Source organism: Gadus chalcogrammus, chromosome 7, assembly GCF_026213295.1.
Source record: "Gadus chalcogrammus isolate NIFS_2021 chromosome 7, NIFS_Gcha_1.0, whole genome shotgun sequence".
Classification (NCBI taxonomy): Eukaryota; Metazoa; Chordata; class Actinopteri; order Gadiformes; family Gadidae; genus Gadus; species Gadus chalcogrammus.
The window spans coordinates 9,012,468-9,032,222 of NC_079418.1; the positions used below are offsets into that span (position 1 = coordinate 9,012,468).

The 19,755-nt window shown below is 44.9% G+C and overlaps 1 protein-coding gene across 4 annotated transcripts; it reads right to left on the reverse strand.

Annotated features, from left to right (window-relative positions):
* Positions 1-1,514: 1,514 nt before the first annotated feature.
* On the reverse strand, positions 1,515-18,935 carry LOC130385552 (ATP-dependent RNA helicase DDX3X-like). 4 transcript variants are annotated; one of them, XM_056594082.1, is made up of 14 exons: positions 18,850-18,935; positions 17,001-17,136; positions 16,373-16,470; positions 15,522-15,620; positions 14,884-15,044; positions 12,723-12,867; positions 11,201-11,345; positions 9,871-9,921; positions 6,203-6,384; positions 5,895-6,012; positions 4,428-4,581; positions 4,137-4,169; positions 2,810-2,937; positions 1,515-2,130 (listed from the first exon to the last, which is right to left on the reverse strand). In XM_056594082.1, exons 2-14 carry the CDS (start codon positions 17,119-17,121, stop codon positions 2,051-2,053), a joined length of 1,515 nt encoding a protein of 504 aa, XP_056450057.1. In that variant the 5' UTR covers positions 17,122-17,136; positions 18,850-18,935; the 3' UTR covers positions 1,515-2,050. The 4 variants fall into 4 exon arrangements, with proteins under 4 accessions (XP_056450057.1, XP_056450058.1, XP_056450059.1 ...); XM_056594083.1 differs by lacking the exon at positions 4,137-4,169 and having other exon boundaries at positions 1,516-2,130; XM_056594084.1 differs by lacking the exon at positions 9,871-9,921 and having other exon boundaries at positions 1,518-2,130.
* Positions 18,936-19,755: the final 820 nt, after the last annotated feature.

Sequence of the window (19,755 nt, forward strand, 5' to 3'; positions counted from 1 at the left end):
CTCTCCCGCGGACCGAACATTCGGACACTCGTTTTCAATTTTCGGCTGGTAGCAATGCGGGTTCCACCACTTCCATTTCTGGGGGTCAAAAGGTCGGTAAACCCAGTGCACAGCTTCACATTGTGTCTGCACATCCAATTCGTTTTTTCAGAGAAAATAATCGTAACTGTTTTTTCCAAAAATGTAATCCATATCATTTTTTTTTTTTTTGATTTAGTGGTCGGAATGGCTTTGGGAAACCCAGATGGTGCCCCCCTGAACCCCCAGAGCTCACGGTGTGACACTTAGGTCACCTCGAAACAGGGCGTGCCTTCCCAAAAGCATGTTACCCCTCTGCCGTCGCCTCAACTGTCCCGCAACCAGTACCTTTCGTGGAAAATGTTGTAAAATTAAAAGATACACAGCACGGTCCACAGGCTGTTGCGATGCTGTGACATGTCCTGTGTTTAACATGAACACATTGACGCCTTTTCATCAATTGGTTGTTTTGCTTCACACAAACTTCGGATGCAATCTTGGCATCCCCGAAAGCAGGATGCAGTGCGTGGCATTTGATATTTCAATTTCAAACACACACACACAGACTGGTACTGGGCCTTCGGCGACGCGGGTTGAACACAGCGACGCAGATAAGATGCTTTTGGGATTCGGCGTGTCAATAAGACCCTGCGATTGACTTCTATAGACGAACGATTTTTTAAGGTTGTTTGCCAAGGTTTGATTTAGTTCTAGTTGGGTTTTTCCTTCCAAATAGAAATCCACAAAACATGTTCACCAAAACATGATATTAAAGACATATTTGAGTCACAGCGGGCTAAAAAGTTGGTCGCCGGTTTTATACACATATATATATTTATTTATATTGATATATATATGTATATTCAGGTAATTAAAACAAAGAAACACAATTGCAGGAGATACCGTTCTGATTCTCGGAGGCACAGTACACTAACAAATGCTCCATTGTTTTTTGCAGCAAAGAGAAAAATGCATTTCTGAGCGGGTGGAATTTAAAAGTGCACAAGTTCACGACTTTACCACAGTTTGTCGTCGAGAAACAACCATCGTGTCTCGCCGGCACACCTGTCAATCAAATTTCTGCCTTTCTATCCAAAAAAAATGAAAACTCTGCTAGGATACTCTGACTGTCTGTCTATCTGTCGCATGGCCATGAGAAGACGGCCAGTTTCATGGGATCGCTTGAACGACGAAAACACTGAAAGCTCTCTTTTAAACGGTGCGTGACGACTACTGGTGGCTGGGCTGGGTGACCTATGAAAACAGCCATGCCAGTGCACACACGGTCACACATCGACACTTAAAAAGAACTTAAGTCCAGGGGGGAGGGAGGGGGGGATCTGGCGTCATGCCTTTGAATGCCGAGCCGTGGATTAAGGGAGTTAAGTTAGTGTGGATCTGGGAAACACAGGCTGGTCATACGCTGAAGTCAGGGGAGGGGGGAGGCGGTGAGTGACAGCTACATAGGGGGGGGGGGGGGGGGGGGGGGTGAGCACTACGGCGGTCACCGCAACCCAAAGGTCGATGAACTTGAGGTCATACCTCCCTCCCGCAGTGTGATTCCCCCTGAGCGATTTTTAAGGGGAAACTAAGGCTTAAAGGGGGAAACTGAGTTTTTATTATCGTTTTATTTTTTTTTAACTCGACGACTCAAGACTCTCCGTTTCGAATTCCCAGCGTTAAGGGGGAGCTTTGCGTTCGTCACGGTGATGATGAACCAAAGTGCACTAGAAGCTGAGGGGGTGGGGGTTTAGGGGGGGGGGCTAGCAAGCGATCAAAGACACAAAGTCCCATGAAAAACAACTGACTATTGTGTGGGATCCGTTTAGGGCTGTGGACTCTGTAATGGGAGGAGGTGGAGGGGATGCTGGACGAGGAAGAGGATCTAAAAGGGGGGGGCACAACATTTCCGCACGGGGGGGCATGCTGTGGAACGAAAACAAATAAACCACTAGGGGAGGGTACGGTGAGAGTAAGAGAAGGACGACGATAGACAAAGGGGGAGGGGTGAAGGGTAATTTGGGGGAGGGGTTTAGTTGCCCCACCAGTCCACCTGGGAGTGGGAGTAGTTGCCCCCGTAGCCGTCGCTGCTGTAGAAGTTCCCGAAGCCCCCTAGGGAAGAAAGAGAACACACACACACACACACACGTTAGGACCACAACCAGTAAGGTGGAAAACACCTCTGCACAGACTGACCTGATCCATGCCTCCTCCCGTACCCCCATCGCCCCTTCTCCTCCCAAAAAGACCCATCTTACGCACTTATTGTGTGTTTGTACGACCTGGCACTGAATGTACACACTTATTGTGTGTTTGTACGTCCTGGCACTTAATGTACACACTTATTGTATGTCACTTAGTTATTATTGTACTTAGTTGCGTTGCATGTTACCTTATCTATGTTGTGTACGGTGTATGGGTTAACCTAGTGATTGTTAGTGCTTGGCACTTGGTTCTATGAACATCCTTAATGTACCGACAGATATGTTTCTCTTTCTCCTGACAAATGTACTTATTGTAAGTCTCTTTGGATGTAGGCATCAGCTAAACACCTTAAAGGTGACATATTATACCACCAGGTGTGAGTGTAATCGGCCGTTACAAGCCGATTTGGAAACCTGCCTCTTCTGACACCACAAGTGGGCGTGTCCACCTAGATGTGCACTGGATAGATCAGTCTACCAGCCTACCCAGTGGACTGTAGCAAACTCTGCTCATCTATCAGTCATAGATTGATGACGGTTAATGTAATTTGTCACCTTTAAATGAAGATGTGAATCCTTGTACTTACCTCCTCCGAATCCGCGGTTCCCTCCGTGCACCGATTGGTTGCGGCCGCCGCCGCGACCACCAAAGCCCCCGGGGTTACTAGCGGCGCTGGTCTGGCGGTAGTCCCTGGCGGCGAACCCACCGGAGAACCTGGGGGAGAGAACCGACACTTAGCCGGAGAACCAGGGGGACAGAAGGCTTAACCCAATCCACCAGAGAAAGTGGCCATCAGAACCAACACTTAACCCAATCCACCAGAGAAAGTGGCCATCAGAACCAACACTTAACCCAATCCACCAGAGAAAGTGGCCATCAGAACCAACACTTAATCCAATCCACCAGAGAAAGTGGCCATCAGAACCAACACTTAATCCAATCCACCAGAGAAAGTGGCCATCAAAACTAGGGCCCGACCGATTAATCGGCCTGCCGATTTAATCGGCCGATTATAGCCTTTCTGAAAATAATCGGCCACGGCCAAAAAGACGCAGATTACAACCGATTTTTTATTTTATTTTTTTTAAATGTTATTGCGCTCCTACTCGCCTTGCTAACTAACAACTTTAGCTGGAGTAAAGAGGAGATTGAATTTTACCGTACAACATGAAAGCACGCTCGCTCAGGCAGCTGCGCGCTCACCTCACCAAAGTACACAAGACGCGTTGTTTGAGCATGTTGTGCCTGTTTTTCTTTAGGTCCCAGGCCATGTTAATTTGTTATACAGTAGACTCTAACGGTGAGACCATACTGCTCAGCACGCACGTGTTAGTCACTGCTCACGAGCGCAGCACATTGGGAGTTAGTTATTTATTTTACATTTTACATTACATCATTTTTGACTGTAAATGTATTCTAAAACACTCAAAGGTTCTGCATTCAATTCACATATTCGTCAAGTGTTTAAAGTATATTTAAGGTATCAAAAACTACATTTTATATGCTTTTTTTTTTTTTTATCGGCCGATTAAAATCGTAATCGTTATTTTTCTCTGAAAATAATCGGCATCGGCACTCAAAAATCAATATCGGTCGGGCCCTAATCAAAACCAACACTAAACCCAATCCACCAGAGAAAGTGGCCATCAGAACCAACACTTAACCCAATCCACCAGAGAAAGTGGCCATCAGAACCAACACCTAACCCAATCCACCAGAGAAAGTGGCCATCAGAACCAACACCTAACCCAATCCACCAGAGAAAGTGGCCATCAGAACCAACCCCTAACCCAATCCACCAGAGAAAGTGGCCATCAGAACCAACCCCTAACCCAATCGACCAGAGAACATGGAACACAGAACCGATACTTAACCCAATACACCGGAGAACAGTACCAACTGCTCCGACCCACCTGGGAACCTGTCCAGCAGAACGGTAACTTGACCTATCGGAGAATACAGGCCTTTGATTAACCCAGGCATCCTAACAAAGGCTGGCGTCTGTGGGGGGATCCTGAGTGTGGTCTTAGCAGAACCACAGCGACACCATAACTTAACTCCTTAACTTGAAGTGGATGTTTATAGGTAACAATTTATCGTAAAAACGCGAAATGTCGATGACTGTAAAAAAACCTTGGTAAACGTCTATAAAGTGTTCCAAACATCGGGAAGACATCCCGAACCTTTCTCCTTTCGGCGTGTACCTCTTGGAGCGCCCGCGGCCGGTGCTCTTGTGCTGGTGCTCGTAGGCGAGGCTCTCCAGCCAGGACGGCACCTCCTGCTTGGCCTCCACCAGGATGTCTAGGAGGTCCTTCGTGATGTTGCCGTTCTTGTCGTTGAAGAACGACGTTGCCAGACCTAGCGGAGGGGGAGGCACGGGATGAGGTTTTTGTTTAAAAGACGCTTCACGAGTTCGGAGATCCTTGTGAGCGATCCAAGGTTGACGATTTTTTGGACAAACATTTTTTATTTAGTTTTCTTCTAGGGCTGTCAAGCGATTAAAAAAAAATGTATCTAATGAATTACAGGCTCTGTGATTAATTAATCTAAATTAATCACATGCTTACATTTTGCGAGAAAGTATTTCAAAATAATTTAATTCAAGTAAATTATGGCAGATGAGTGATTCGAAGAATAATAGACATAATAGACTTTAAAGTTCAATGTCTCTTCTTTAAAAAAGATGTCTTTCATTAACATACGGTGCATTTTAGAATCAAATTAATAACATTTCCATCTCATTCAAGAATCAACGCATCTCAGTCGAGTGCGGCTTGACGAGGCTGGTTGCTAGCGCCAGCTTCAGGGGCTGTGACAACTCGTACCTGCGAGCTTGCTGCCAAATGTTTTGCGTTGAGGTGATATTTAAGGGTTGATGAACTCCGGTGACAGGAAAATTCCTTACTACAGAGATTGCAGATAACGGTGTTCCTATCTACAGTTCCGTCGGGGAGTTGTTTAAACTTGAATTTTCCCTTCACGGGGCCGAGCAGCGTCTTCTCATCTGCCTCCATTTTGTTTCAACGCAAATGACGCACCGGGTCAAAGGGCACAATAGAAGCGCTATTAATCTGCGTTCATTTTTTAACGCGTTACTTTTTCTGTGATTAATTAATCGAAATTACCACGTTCTTTTGACGGCCCTATTTTCTTTATAATATCTTCATAAATGTTTTACAGAAATTACAGAACAGCTCGATACATTTTTTTGCAAATTACTTTTCAATAAGCGTTTTCTATGAGCTTTGGGGGGAAATTTCATAATTCGCAGTTAAGCGTGTTTCTTTAGGGGCAAAATACTGAATAAACGCATCACGTTTTCAAACTCAAAAACAATCGTGATTTCAACATTGACCGAAATAATCGTGATTAAGATAATATTTTTTTCAGGACCTGCCCGATCCGCCCGTGACACTGACGGTGGGCGATGTGACACACTACACAATCAAGCAGCACACACAAGTAGCACACACTGCATAATCAACAAACACACACACACGCATCAAGCACACACACACACACACTACACAATCAAGCAACACAGACACAGCACACACTACACAATCAAGCAACACACAAATGCATCACACACACACACAATACACAATCTAGCAACACACGCATCACATCGACAACATTCAGCACGCGAGTATAGATGTTTCGTAGTTTACCCAGGTTCCCCACGCGGCCCGTACGCCCGATACGGTGGACGTACTCCTCGATGTCACTGGGCAGGTCGAAGTTGATGACATGCTTCACGTTGGAGATGTCCAGGCCTCGAGCTGCCACCTGCACACGGGGACGGATCGGACACAAGAAGGGGGGAGGGGGGTGGTTACTGGTACAATACGATCATTCTTTTACAATGTATAACTTGGGGCCCCCTCTCTACACCGTGTCATCACAGTCAGCCAAGGGGTCCTAGGCCTGAACAGCGCTGATGCCCCCCCAGTCGGGGGTGCTTCAGGGGCGGCCTTACCGCGGTGGCAACCAGGATGGGGCAGCGTCCGGAGCGGAACTGGTGCAGCGCCTCCTCGCGGTCGCGCTGGGACCGGTCGCCGTGGATACTGGTGCAGGCGTAGCCCTCGCGGTACAGGAAGTCCTCCAGGGCGTCGGCGCCCTTCTTGGTCTCAACGAACACCAGTGTGAGAGAGTCCTTCCCTGGGGGAGGGGGGGGGGAGCGAGGGGATAATGACTGCACTGCATTTATTTATTATATATAAATATAAACATTCACCCGTTCATACCCATTCACGCACACATACATATACGAACACTCACACAACGACAGCGTAGTCAACCATGCTAGGCGACAGCCAGCTCGTCGGGGAGCAATCAGCTAGGAGGAGCCAGGAATCGAACTGAACTTTCGGTTATCTGCCAACCTCCTGAGCTCAAGCCGCCTTTATAGTGAGGTGTTTTGGGGCTGTGGAAAGGGGGTACTATATGTGTGTGAAGTGGCACTCAGAGGGTAGGGGGGTGGGGGGGTGGAGGCTGACGATGATCCCGGGTTCGTAAGGCTAGGGCTGGGCGATTAAACAGATTTTGATCGTGATTTCGTTTTTTCGGTTGATCGATCTACAAACTAATATAATCAAGTTAATTTTTTTTTATTATCAATATTTTTTTTAACATTCATTTGCAGGACAGCTGGATACAAATTTGTACATTCTTTTTTATTCAAAAATGTTCTATTTAACATTTTGGGTATATTTTTTGAGAGAAAATGTCAAAGTTCTTGGTTAAAGAGGGTTAAATGCTGAAAAAAACGCATCATGTTTTCAAACTGAAAAGAAAATCGTTTGAATAATCGTGATTTCAACAGTGACCAAAATAATGGTGATTATGATTTTTTCCATGATCAAGCAGCGCTACGTATGGCTGAGCTATGAGCTGGACAGGGAATTAATTATTTTGCTGAATATGCAAACGTCACTACAGTTTAAATCATGTACAACATCTTGAATTGACACGTTCAGCAAGAGCTACTCATCTCAAATACTGAAACAAGATGGCTTTCAATCTCTCAGAAATTAAACAGCTAACTGATTAGTGCATTATCTGCATTTTTGATTGAAATTGAGTTATAATTAAATTAGTGCTGTCAGTTAAACGCGTTATTAAAGGCGTTAACGCAAAACAATTTTAACGGCGTTAATTTTTTATTTTTTTATTCTTTGGCTCAAAACAAAGAAGCAGTAGCCTGACTGCTATGTTCAAGGCAGTATGTTTGTATGTTCATCGTTTAATTACACTATAGGCTGAGTCCTAGTTTACCTAACATAGAAGCAGTAGCCAGACTGCTATGTTCAAGGCAGTATGTTCCTATGTTCATCATTTAATTGCACTATAGGCCGAGTCCTAGTTTACCTTTGCAATTTGTAATTTTTTTTGTATCGTCCTGTTTAGATCAGCATATGCCAATGTTATCAATAAAAAAAAAAATTGCACAAGGCAAGCCGATGCACTTCTCCATGTCGATAAGAGCATTAAAATGAGAAAAAATAATGGGACATAGAAATGAAGGGATATTTAGCATATAATTTTTTTTGCGATTACTCACGATTAATCGTGAGTTAACTATGTCATTAACGTGATTAATCGCGATTAAATATTTTAATGGCTTAACAGCACTAAATTAAATATAAACTCCTTGATATCTGAATTAATTAAAGTCTTAAGAGTATCAGACTTTAATTCCGTCTTTTGTTATTTAGTGCCACATTACTATGTTAGACTTTGAGTAGACGATGGCTGGTTTAAGCAGCTACACCTGTCGGCGTCTGATTGGACTCTGGAAAGCTGCACACCAGGGCGTGCGGCATGGACATTTGCTGCACACTTACACTTCCGTTCAAAAGGTTTGTGGTCTAATGTTTTCCAAGAAAACAAACACTTTTATACAATCGTTTTCTAACATAATTGCACAATCAATTAGCCTTTTAACACAATATTTTATTTTTTAGCATTAGAACACAGGAGTGATGGTTGCTGGAAATGGGCCTCCATTTACCTATGTAGATATTCCTTTCAAAATCAGCCGTTTACAGCTATAATCCATCCTTTACCACATTAACAATGTCTAGACTTTCTGATTACTCTGTTATCTTCATTAAAACAAACAAGAAAAAAATAAGGACAGTTCTAAGTGACCCCAAACTTTTGAACGGTAGTGTACATGTGGTTCAACACATGAGGTGTGTATCTATTGAAAACATGATGTTGAACCGAGCACAATTACATCGCCATGTCACATAGATATATATACTGACTAGATATCGCATTCAGCTTCTAAGCATGTGTCAACAATCCCGCCATCTCGTCGCGGGGTAACCACCCACCTGAATGAATGCTGATGGAACTGAGGTCCTTTCACACTCAAAGTTACTCTAAAACGCTTTATTTTTAAGCAATCTTCAAGCAGGAGTTGGTTTCTGGTTAGTTTTTTTTGGGTGGTTACCCCGCGGCAAGATGGAGGCGGTATTGACGCATACGTTCCACTGAACAGCGCAGCCCAGGCAATATCTAGTCAGTCTATATATCTATGGCCATGTCAGAGGGAACACTGCCTGCGTGGACAGCCACTATGGTAGCCCAACGTGGGTGACTACTTCAGTTTCAAAATGGACATACAAAACAGGACAAGGAAAAGTGCAGCCAGGGATGGAAAGTGAGCAAGGGGGTGGGGTTGGTGTTGTGTAGAGTTTGGGGGGTGCACGGCCCCCTCCTCATGCCCCGGGGGCTACGTGGACCACACTCACAAGGTAGACCACCCAGCAGTATTCAGAGGACAACATGACCCCAGGCAGTGCATTTTGACATGGTACATCACAGGTGGTTTAGGGGAAGGGGGTATGGATAACGATGGCCTGAGCAGGCGGAAGAGAAACGAAAGCACACAACTGAAATTGTCTTCAAAACCACAATGTTTAAACCAAAATAAGATGATTCGGACGCAGGAGATGCTCAAGACAAAAAATATAAATAATAGAGTGACTCCGGGAATGGATGACAACGACCGCCCCTATGAGCAGGGGCTTCCCAAATGGTGGGGGGGGGGGGTGTACAGCAAACAAAATAAAACTTAAAGGTGACATATTACACCACCAGGTGTGAGTGTGATTAACCGCTATACAAGCCGTTTTGACATCACAAGTGGGCGCGTCCACCTTCTAGGTGGACACGCCCACTTGTGATATCAGAAGAGGACGATTTTCACAACGTCTTGTAACGGCCGATCACACTCACACCTGGTGGTGTAATACGTCACTTTTAAGAATTTGAAAGGAACGACACAAAAAAAAAAGTCAACACCTTTGACAGAGCAAGCGACTAAAGTGGGGTCACACACGGGGGCGCGGCGACAAAGTGAGTGGAGGACTCTTAAGGGACTCGTTAAGGGGTAAATGGCGTCCGGGGGGGTGGGGGGGGTCACGCCGTTGGAAAAGCCACCGTCTCCAAAATGTGGAGAGAGTGCAGTGTGTCGTCCCACGGGTAAAACCGGTGTGCGACCCCTTGAGACGAAATAAAAAACAACTTAAAAACAAGCTAACTTAAAAAAAAATAAACTTTACAATTAAAAACGATTTAAGTATGGAATGGAAGGGAGGAGGAGAGAAGAAAAACTGTGGGGCAGGGGGCGCTTACCGGGCTTTTCTATGGTCTCTCCTGTATTGTCCTGTATCTCGCTGGGGATCACTTAGAGAACAAAACCATCCACATGTCAAACCACACCAGCACACCAATACTGTAATACACTAGGTGGAGGGGGGATGCAGCAGGGAAATCTCTACAGTAATACACCATGCAGGGCGAGGAGACCACTGTGCTTGCGAGCGGACGAACGTGACCTGCATCTCGGGGTACCGCGTTTTCCGATTTATTTCTGCCTTTTATTTTTTATTGTTTTTCTGCATTCTGTCTTAGCCGATTTCTTTTTTTCTTTAATAAAACCTTTGCAGAGATATGTACACAACAAAAGGCAAGCCTCTGTTTGAAAACGCTGCTACTGAGTTAATGATTGGATGAACTTCTAGCACAGTGCTACGGTCCGAGCTGGGCGAGTGAGCAAGTTGAATATTTGAGGGGACGTTACCGAATGTTCCATTTGATATTTACGTGTTGTTTTAAATGACGAACATCATTTGATAAGCATTCCCTGTAGCATTACAGGCTATTGTAATGAATAGTTTTGCTTCCCTGATAATTATGGTCAATGTGGACGCAACAGCAAAACTAAATTAGCAACATTGACCTAATATGCTTTGCTACAAAATGCCTAGAGATTAACTAACCCAGCAAGGGTTATTCCCCGAAAAATGCCTTGCTCAAGGGCTGCTGGGTGATCAATTCCTTAGGATGTATGCATTGTGGTTAGAGTCCATCTGAAGACCTTTTAATTAGTAAATAAGATTAGAATATATAGAGGAAATATTTCTTGAGGCCTTAATTTAAAAAAATCCAATCACTAAGAGATTGTTCTTTACAAGACTCGACTAATTCGCCAACTAACTAAGAGCCATCGCTTAGTGAATGTGATAGCTCTTGGTTAGTTAGCTAGTAAGCTCTTCCCCAGACACGCACAACTAGGAGAACAAACTAGCTGGCTACCCTAATCCTAGGAGGACTAGCTGACTAACTATCGGTGATAGGGTTAGTTTAACCCTATGAGCAAAAGCTTACTAACCAACTTCTATCAGTTACAGGGTTAGTTTGACTGAACTCTGTATACTCTCTGAATCCCGAGTGGGACCGGCCAAATGGGGACGTGCCTCGGTGAAACGCAGCAAGAAAGCTGGGTTTTTTTTCCCCTCTTTGCAACTCGAACACACCATGACTTCGGCAGGGGTCGGCATTGCAAACGTTGCAGTTCAGTTCAGTTTTATTCTTTGAATTAATTTGCAGCAAGACCACACATACCACAACAATACAGTCGCAAACATTGGGGTTGTGCACGAGGAGGTTGGCCCTTGCGTACCTGTGGCGTTGAGGAGGTCGAGCAGGAAGGACCGCTTGTCGCTCTCCTCCACCCACACCACCTTCTGGGTGATGTTCTCAGAGGTGGAGCCGACCCGCCCCACCGCCAGGAAGATGTAGTCCTCGAGGAAATCCCTGGCGAGGATCTGAATCAGAGAAGCGACGTTTTAGCACACGGCCCCGCCCTCAGGTAGACGCCAAACGGACTAGAGATGTCCCGATACCATTTCTTCCGTCCCGATAATGATTCCTGAACTTGAGTATCGGCAGATACCGAGAATATACCATTGTAACTACTAGTAACACTTGTTCTTATTGAATGGTAAACGGATGAGCGATGTTCCCATACATTTTCTGCCCTCTCGATACCAACACCTAATTAAACTAGAAAATGCATCTCCTGCAGAAAATGCATAGTGCTGTAGTACAAAGTGAGGTTGAAAATATGTTTTAGTAAAGCCAAATAGATTAAGATGTAAAGAAACGCTTAAATAAAGTGGAGGGATAAGAACAGAGAATATTTTTTTGGAAACAAATAAAGTGACAGCTGAAAGAAAAGCGCAAAGCATTGCTAAAAATGCAGAAATGCAAAATTAATTGAACTGAAGAATCTGAAAGGTCAAATGCATTGAAATGCACGTGCACTTGGAAGCTGAAATCAAAAACTGACTGACGCTGAATTACATTGCCTGAAGAAGCAAAGTGCTGCAATACATTGTTACAAAAGCTGGAATAATAATCCCGTCATTATTTATTTTTTAAACCAGCTGAAATTTTATGCACTCGCCTAATGCTAATTTTTCGAGCCTAACGTTTTTAAAAGTAGTCCAATTAGGTGGGAAAAATCGCCCAATCTGGAAACGCTGCCTGAACATCGTAAAAGTAGTCAAATTAAGCAAGCAAAACTGCCCAATATGGCAACACTGCCAGGCACGCCCTCACGCTCTAACCTCAGTGTAAATCAATGAGACTGACTGAATACAAACCGACATGGAACTTAAATTGTGATTTTGACAAAAGTATAAAGGACATTTAAAATGGGAATTGAGTCACTAGGTGAAAAATTGAGGAAGGAGATAGGTCGCAAAGTTTCTCGAGAATAATAAAGAAAGAATAAAACTTAAGAACAATAGTTGAGCACTTCATGCAGCACTCGCCTAATGATACCGAATATTAGGGCAATTCATCAAATTTTGATCGTGCTTTCGATTTTTAGGTCAAATGATGACCAAACTAATAAAATCGGGTTGAAACCACACACACAGATATTTTTTGCATTCATTCAATGTTTTTTTCAGAAAAAAAAAGTGTATGTGCACATACATGTACATTCTTTTTGATTTGATCATTTTGTGTATTTGTTTTTAAGGGGACATTTCAAAGTTCTCAGTTACAAGGTGTATCTTTGTGGAGAGAAATGCTGAATAAACGCATCACGTTTTCATACTCAAAAAAAAACATTGACCAAAATAATCGGGATGGTGTTTTTCCCAACAGTGGAACAGCCCCTAGTACCTACGTACCTGGATTTCCTTGGGGAAGGTGGCGCTGAACATCATGGTCTGACGCAGGCCCTTGGAGGGCATGGTGTCCTGCTCCACGATGCGCCGGATCTGGGGCTCGAAGCCCATGTCGAGCATGCGGTCCGCCTCGTCCAGAACCAGGTAGCTTTAGGGGGAAGGGAAGGGAAGGTAAGTAGTGATCGACCGATATATCAGCCGGCCGATATTTGAGGTTTTTTTTCCTTCCGTCCTGCATGATTTACTGACAGACATTATTTTTTTTAATTGAGATATCATGGCGTCATATTTAGGCCCAATCCCATTTCTACTAGGGCTGTCACTTTTTATTCGAAGTTCGAATATTCGTTAGAAGGTGGGGTGAAAAGTTCGAATTCGAAGTGTAATTCTCCATTCGAACTGTAAAAATGCGCTATAAAGAAGAGAGCGGCGAGTGGCTTTTCCTCAATAAAGCGGCCCTCCTGGATCCCCGCTTCTCCCGGTTAGTCCACCTTTCCCCTGCACAGAAACATCTCGTGACTGAAAGCCTCTCACACGAGCTCATTGAAACGGAGACCGACACTGATCGCACACGACAGGGAGAAAAGTCCGCTGCTGCGCTGAGCGCGATGGGCAGGCTGTTTGGGGACTTATACAGCACGGCTGACAGAAGCAGCTGCAGCGGTAACGGAGAGCTGCGAGACTACTTGTAATTTTCTTTCCGTAAGGAATAAAAAGAGCAGCATGCCGTGTTGGAGGTCGGCCTCACAGATTGTTCGTTTATATAGGCTGTGTGTGCCATGGACGACATGCGCTCCGCATATCGCGCTCCGAGCAGTTATTGTTAATGCGTAAAAGACAGCCGCACTTGTGTGTCGGAGCTTCCTCTTGTTGTGTTTACAAATGTGTTATCAAAGATGTGTTTTTATCCTGTGCTGTTATGAATTCAGTAGGTATACGTGATTTCCACAAGAAATTTCCCCAAGAATTTTTTTTTTAATAGTTCTATGGGGAGGGGGGGGGGTCGAATGTATTCGAATGTATTCGAATTAATTATGGACATTCGAAATTCGTTCGAATTTCATTTTTGGAAAAAGTGACAGCCCTAATTCCTACCACTTACCCCTCCCCCTTCCCCCTTCCCCCTCCCCCTTCAAAACAAGGGGGAGGGGTAAGGGTTAGAAATGGGATTGGGCCTTATGATGTAAATTGAGGGAGCAAAAGCAGCATGGGCTCCAAATATCGGCTCAAGGAAATCGTCTGCCAGTATCGGTCATCGGCTAAGGCTGATGGAAAATAAATCGGTATCAGCCCTTAAAAATCCATATTGGTCGATCCCTAAAGGTAAGGTAACATTATTCATACCCGAATAGGGTGGATTTGGTTGCAGTTAAAAGAGTGGGCTGCTTGTACACACACACACACACACATTTTCAGATCCCTACTAAAAACGAATTTATTTTTTCTTGCATTTAACTCCATATAAACTTAATAACTCACATTTTTTTGTGCTTTAAATTGTTTTTATGTTATTTGTGTGTCTATATCTGGATAGTTGATTTGTTCAGCACTTTCGTCAACTGTTTTAAAGGGCTCTAAAAATAACTTGATTTGACGACAACACACAACATTCACGATATATCGACTGAGACAGTGACAACAGTGCTCCCGACATGGAAACAGGGATGTCCAAAAGGTGATCCATGAGTCTAGCTGAAGGACTCGCATGTCGGCGACACCCCGTCCCTCCCCTCCTACTTGTTGCACGTCCTCGCACTTAATGGTCGCACTTATTGTATGTCGTACTTAGTTATAGAACTTAGTTGTGTATCATCTTACCCTAGCTATCTTTGTTGTGTACGGGGAATGGGTTAACTTAGTGATTGTTTGTGCTTGGCACTTGGTTCTATGAATATCATTACTGCACAGACAGCGATATTTTGTTGTTTCTCTTTCCAAAGACAAATGTACTTATTGTAAGTCGCTCTAGGTAAAAGCGTCTGCTAAATTCCCCATACGTAACAGGTCTGGATACTGCATTGTCAATGGGTATTGTGTACTTGAATCGAGACGATGAACCCAAGATATAAGGGTTCCTCTGGTCTCCCCGTGTCCCTCTGGTCTCCCCGTGTCTCTAACGGTCTCCCCGTGTTCCTCTGGTCTCCCCGTGTCCCTCTGGTCTTACTTGCAGAAGTCCAGGCCGATCTTGCCCCTCTCCATCATGTCCACCAGCCGGCCGGGCGTGGCCACCAGCAGGTGACAGCCTCGCTCCAGGTCCCTGATCTGCTGCCCGATGTCGGCGCCACCGTACACCACGCAGGGACGCACCCGCGACCGGTACGAGAACTGTGGAGGGGTGCACAACGGCTCAACACACACAGGGGCAGAGAGAGCCACACAGACAGTGTGTGTGTGCGTGTGTGTGTGTGTGGACGTGTGTGCGTACGTACGTGTTTTCTGTGCACTCATTTGATATCATAGGTGGACACTGGTGAAGTGTGTGTTCATACCCGTGTTCATACCTTCATCATACATCTGCAATGTGTGTTCGTACCTTCATCCTACATCTGCAGTGTGTGTGTGTGTTCATACCTTCATCCTACATCTGCAATGTGTGTTCGTACCTTCATCCTACATCTGCAGTGTGTGTGTTCGTACCGTCATCCTACATCTACATTGTGAGTGTTCATAACTTCATCCTACATCTGCAGTGTGTGTGTGTTTATACCTTCATCCTACTTTGCTACGAGTGTGAGAGTGCTTACGTGCCTACATGTCTGCGTGTGTTCATGAACGAGAGTGTGTGCTTGCCCTCGCACTTACCTTCCTGGCCTCATCGTATATCTGCAGGGCCAGCTCTCTGGTGGGGGCTAGCACCAGGGAGATGGGATACTGCTTGCGACGCCCATATTTCCCATTGTCCTAGAAGAGAAGCCAGGTTCGTCATCAACAGTAGAAAAACAAACAAACAAAGGGTCTCGGGTAGGGCTGGACGATTTGGGGAGATAATCGAATTGTGACTGTTAGACCAGGAGTTTTCAAAGTATGAGACAGGGACATTTTCCCCAAACATTTTCCAAATCTTTGTGTTTTGAAAGATATTTTAAACATCTTTATGAACAATTTCAAACACCCGTGTGTTTTTAGTGATCTTTATTCTTTTATATGTTTTCAATATTTGTATATTATATAAAAAAAACAAAACATTAAAGCGTTTTTGAAGATATTTGTGTATATATAAGCATAGTATAGTTTGATATAATATGACTTAGTGAACGTACAGTTATGCAAACGCAAGACGCAGCTTAAAAATGAAACCTGCCTCCGCCACGCTAATGGTTAAAGCTGCGTCGGGTTTTAGTGAGCGGACCAATCACAGCCCTGGCTGCTGCGTCGCCTCGATGCAAGGTTACACTTTTCGGGAGGCGCACGTCAGGGCCTTGCGGGGTCTGCAAGGAAGGTCTGCAAGGAGGTAACGGGTCTGTAAATCCCCATGCGTTGCGTCGACGCGGAACCCTATTCAGCCCTTTAGTGAGCACGTACATACTTGCTAAATACATAGAAACATCTTCCAAACGCAAGTCACAGCATGAAACTAAACTCGTGTCCGTCAGTCAAATGTCGGCGCGTACGTCTCCCGTCGTTAGGTGGCCTTGAGTGCGTGGGGATCTCACCTGTCCTGACGCCTTAGCCGCAGCCAGTGCATCTCCTGGCCCATCCGCGAAGATCTGGCTGAGGATAGGCAACAGGAACGCAGCCGTCTTACCGGACCCTACACACCAAACAAAAATCACGTTGGGGACATTTCAGATGAGCAAAGTAAGCAGTATTTATAATAGAGGTTGACTTCAAACTGCACCAAAAGGAGGAACCGAAGTACCACTTTGACCACAAGGTGGGGCGCTATAATTCAAGACCTGTCTGTGAGACGCGCCCTCCCCCTCTCCCCCCCCCCTTATTACCAATCGGTCATATTGACCGGAGACATTTAGAATTTCCGGTCCTCATTTTTTTACGGTCAAGGACCGGTAATTACCGGACAACGGGAACTCTGACGTGTGCGTGTCTAGTGTCTACACTGTGCGTGTGCGTGTCTAGTGTCTACACTGTGCGCGTGCGTGTCTAGTGTCTACACTGTGCGTGTGTGTGTGTGTGTGTGTGTGTGTCTAGTGAATACAATGTGCGTGTGTGTGTCTAGCGACTACAGGACGACAGTGTGCGTGTCTACAGTAAGCGCGTGTGTCTAGTGCCAACAGTGTGTGTGCGTGAGAGAACGTGTCTGTCTGTGACGGTGGCGTGTACCTGTCTGTGCGCAGGCCATCAGGTCTCTCTTGCTCTTAATGATGGGAATGGCGTACTTCTGCACGGGGGTCGGCCGGGTGTAGCGGGTCAGAGCGATGTTGGACATCACAATATCTCCCATCGCAATGTCCTGGAACTGCACACAAACACACCCACACCCACGGATTACATAAGGGTCACTGAGGGACCCCCATGGCTAGGATAGCCCCCCCCGTATAGGAACGGTTTAGCCCAGGGGGTAGAGCAGGGTTGACTTGTAACAGGGAGGTTGCTAGTTCCATCCCCAGACAGACAGACTTGTTCTCCGGTGGCCGAACAACTCATGTTAATGCTTGAAACACGCAGAGAGCCATCCAGGCGGATGACAAACCAAGGTAACAGACAGACAGACAAGTGAACTCACAACATTTACATTCAGGGCGTTTAGCAGACCCTTTTATCCAAAGCGACCTACAATAAGTCCATTTGTCAGAAGAAAGAGAAACAGTACACTAAGGATGTTCATAGAACCAAGTGCCAAGCACTAACAATCGCTAGGTTAACCCATTCCCCGCATGCAACAAAGATAGCTTTGAGTAGGGATGTCCCAATACCACCTTTTCACTTCAGATGCTGATTCCACAGCTTTGGCTAGCTACGGTACCGATACTACCGATAGTCCGATACTTTGTTTAGCTTTTGCACAAATTATAATAATGCAAAAATATATGGAAGCACTTTGCTCACGATTGCCAATAAGTAAAAAAAAGATAAAACATCTCACTAAAGTAAAGTTGAATGGCTTAAATCAAATGAAGATTTGAACAGAGTTCAAAAGTAAGTAAACAAAGTAACATCCAAAAAAAGGTTGGAAACAGAACAGTTAAACAAATAGCTAAATGGTTAAAGTTTGAATACATTTGAGTTAATATATAGAATAGCTGAGTTGTTACAGCTGTTTGAAATGGTTGAATCAAGTGTGCGCTTGTGCATGCGTGGGTGTCATCACTTGTAGTAACCAGGAAGTCTTATTGACGTTAATCTTTCACATCTAGTTAATCGAGATAAGCTCACAAAATCATACGGCTTGTACGGTTGGAGTCTCTTTCTGGCATATAGTTTGAATAGATATCATGATTGTGAAAAGATTGTTTACGTTAGTCTTTAGCTTCTACCGTAAGTACATTGGATATGGAAGAAGCATTAAGCCTCTAGCCATATAAACGGGCTTCCCCACACCCTAATGCCTGACATATAAATCATAGTTTCAATCGATTTATCATTTTAATAGATTAGTCGTCCGCGAAGTCCGAAATGGTTCTCTTTTGTGATCGCCAAGCTTGTGCTTGGCGATCACAACAGCTGAGATCAACCACTGTTAGCAACTCTATCAACAACAGCTGTGGTGAGCCGTGCAACAGCCAGGCTGTTTCTTCTTCACGGTTGAATTACTGCCAAACTGCTGACATGACTACAGGTAGCTCTCTTGCTCTAGCTCTCATGCGCCTAATTGGCGACTATTGTTGTCATCATGTGAAACGCTGCGCGGATCGGACCATATTTATTTCTCTCCCTCCGATCTCCGATCCAGCGTAATGGGCCAATATCGGAAACGATACCGATGCCGGGGATCGGGACATCCCTAGCTAGGGGAAGACGCAGCATGATGCTCAGTAGATTTTTAAGTGCCAGGACGTTCAACATACAATAAGTGCGTACATTAAATGCCAGGATGTACAGACATACATTAAGCGCGTATGATGGGGTTGTTTTAGGAGTGTAAGGGAGGAGAAAGGACGGTGGGGGGGTACAGGGAGTCTTGAGTCTCTTGCGGAAGCTAGTACAGACAGACAGACAGACATGGACTCACACTCTCGATGTGATGCGGGCAGTTCTGGCCGGTGGCCTCCACAGGAATGTCGTCGTACTTCTCAAAGTTGATCCCGGTGTTGCTGCTGGAAACAGCTCACTGGGAGGGGGAGGGGGGGGGGGGGGGAGAGAGACGGGTCACACGGTGCCTGTACTTCAGCCGGTTGGATCGCGCATGCTCAACTTTTCGCTGGGTCTGTGGAACCTTCTATGACACAAGTATGCTTGCTTGCCGACGTAACAACACAGACACCATGTTACAGACACACAGCACAACATGGACAGAGACACACAGCACAACATGGACAAAAAGACACCATGTTACAGACACACCACAACACGTACACACCACATCACAGACACACCACAACATGGACACAAAGACACAACATCACAGACACACCAGAACACGGACACAAAGACACCACTTCACAGACACACCACAACACGGAAACAAAGACACCACATCACAGACACACCACAACACAGAACACCACAACATAGACACACCACAACATGGACACAAAGACACATCACAGACAGAAAAACAGAACATTTCAGACACAAAAACTAAACAGACACAAACAGAACACATCAGACAGAACATATTTAACACAAAAACAGAACACAAAACAGTCCCTCCAGAAAAATGCGGCGTTTTTTTGTGATTTATGCGGCCAAAAATCCTTGATTATGCGGCACGTTTTCTTAAAAATGCGATGAAATATGCGGCATATTATGCAATTTTATGCGAAAAAATTCGGGAACTTGCAAAAAATGCGGGAGACGTGCGAAAAAGAGGGGGAAAAAGTGATTCCCCCAACACCCTGTTCTCACTAGGCTATTACCTTAATGTAAAGAGTCATTTCTTATGACTTTCTATGAAAAACAAGCATACTACATCACA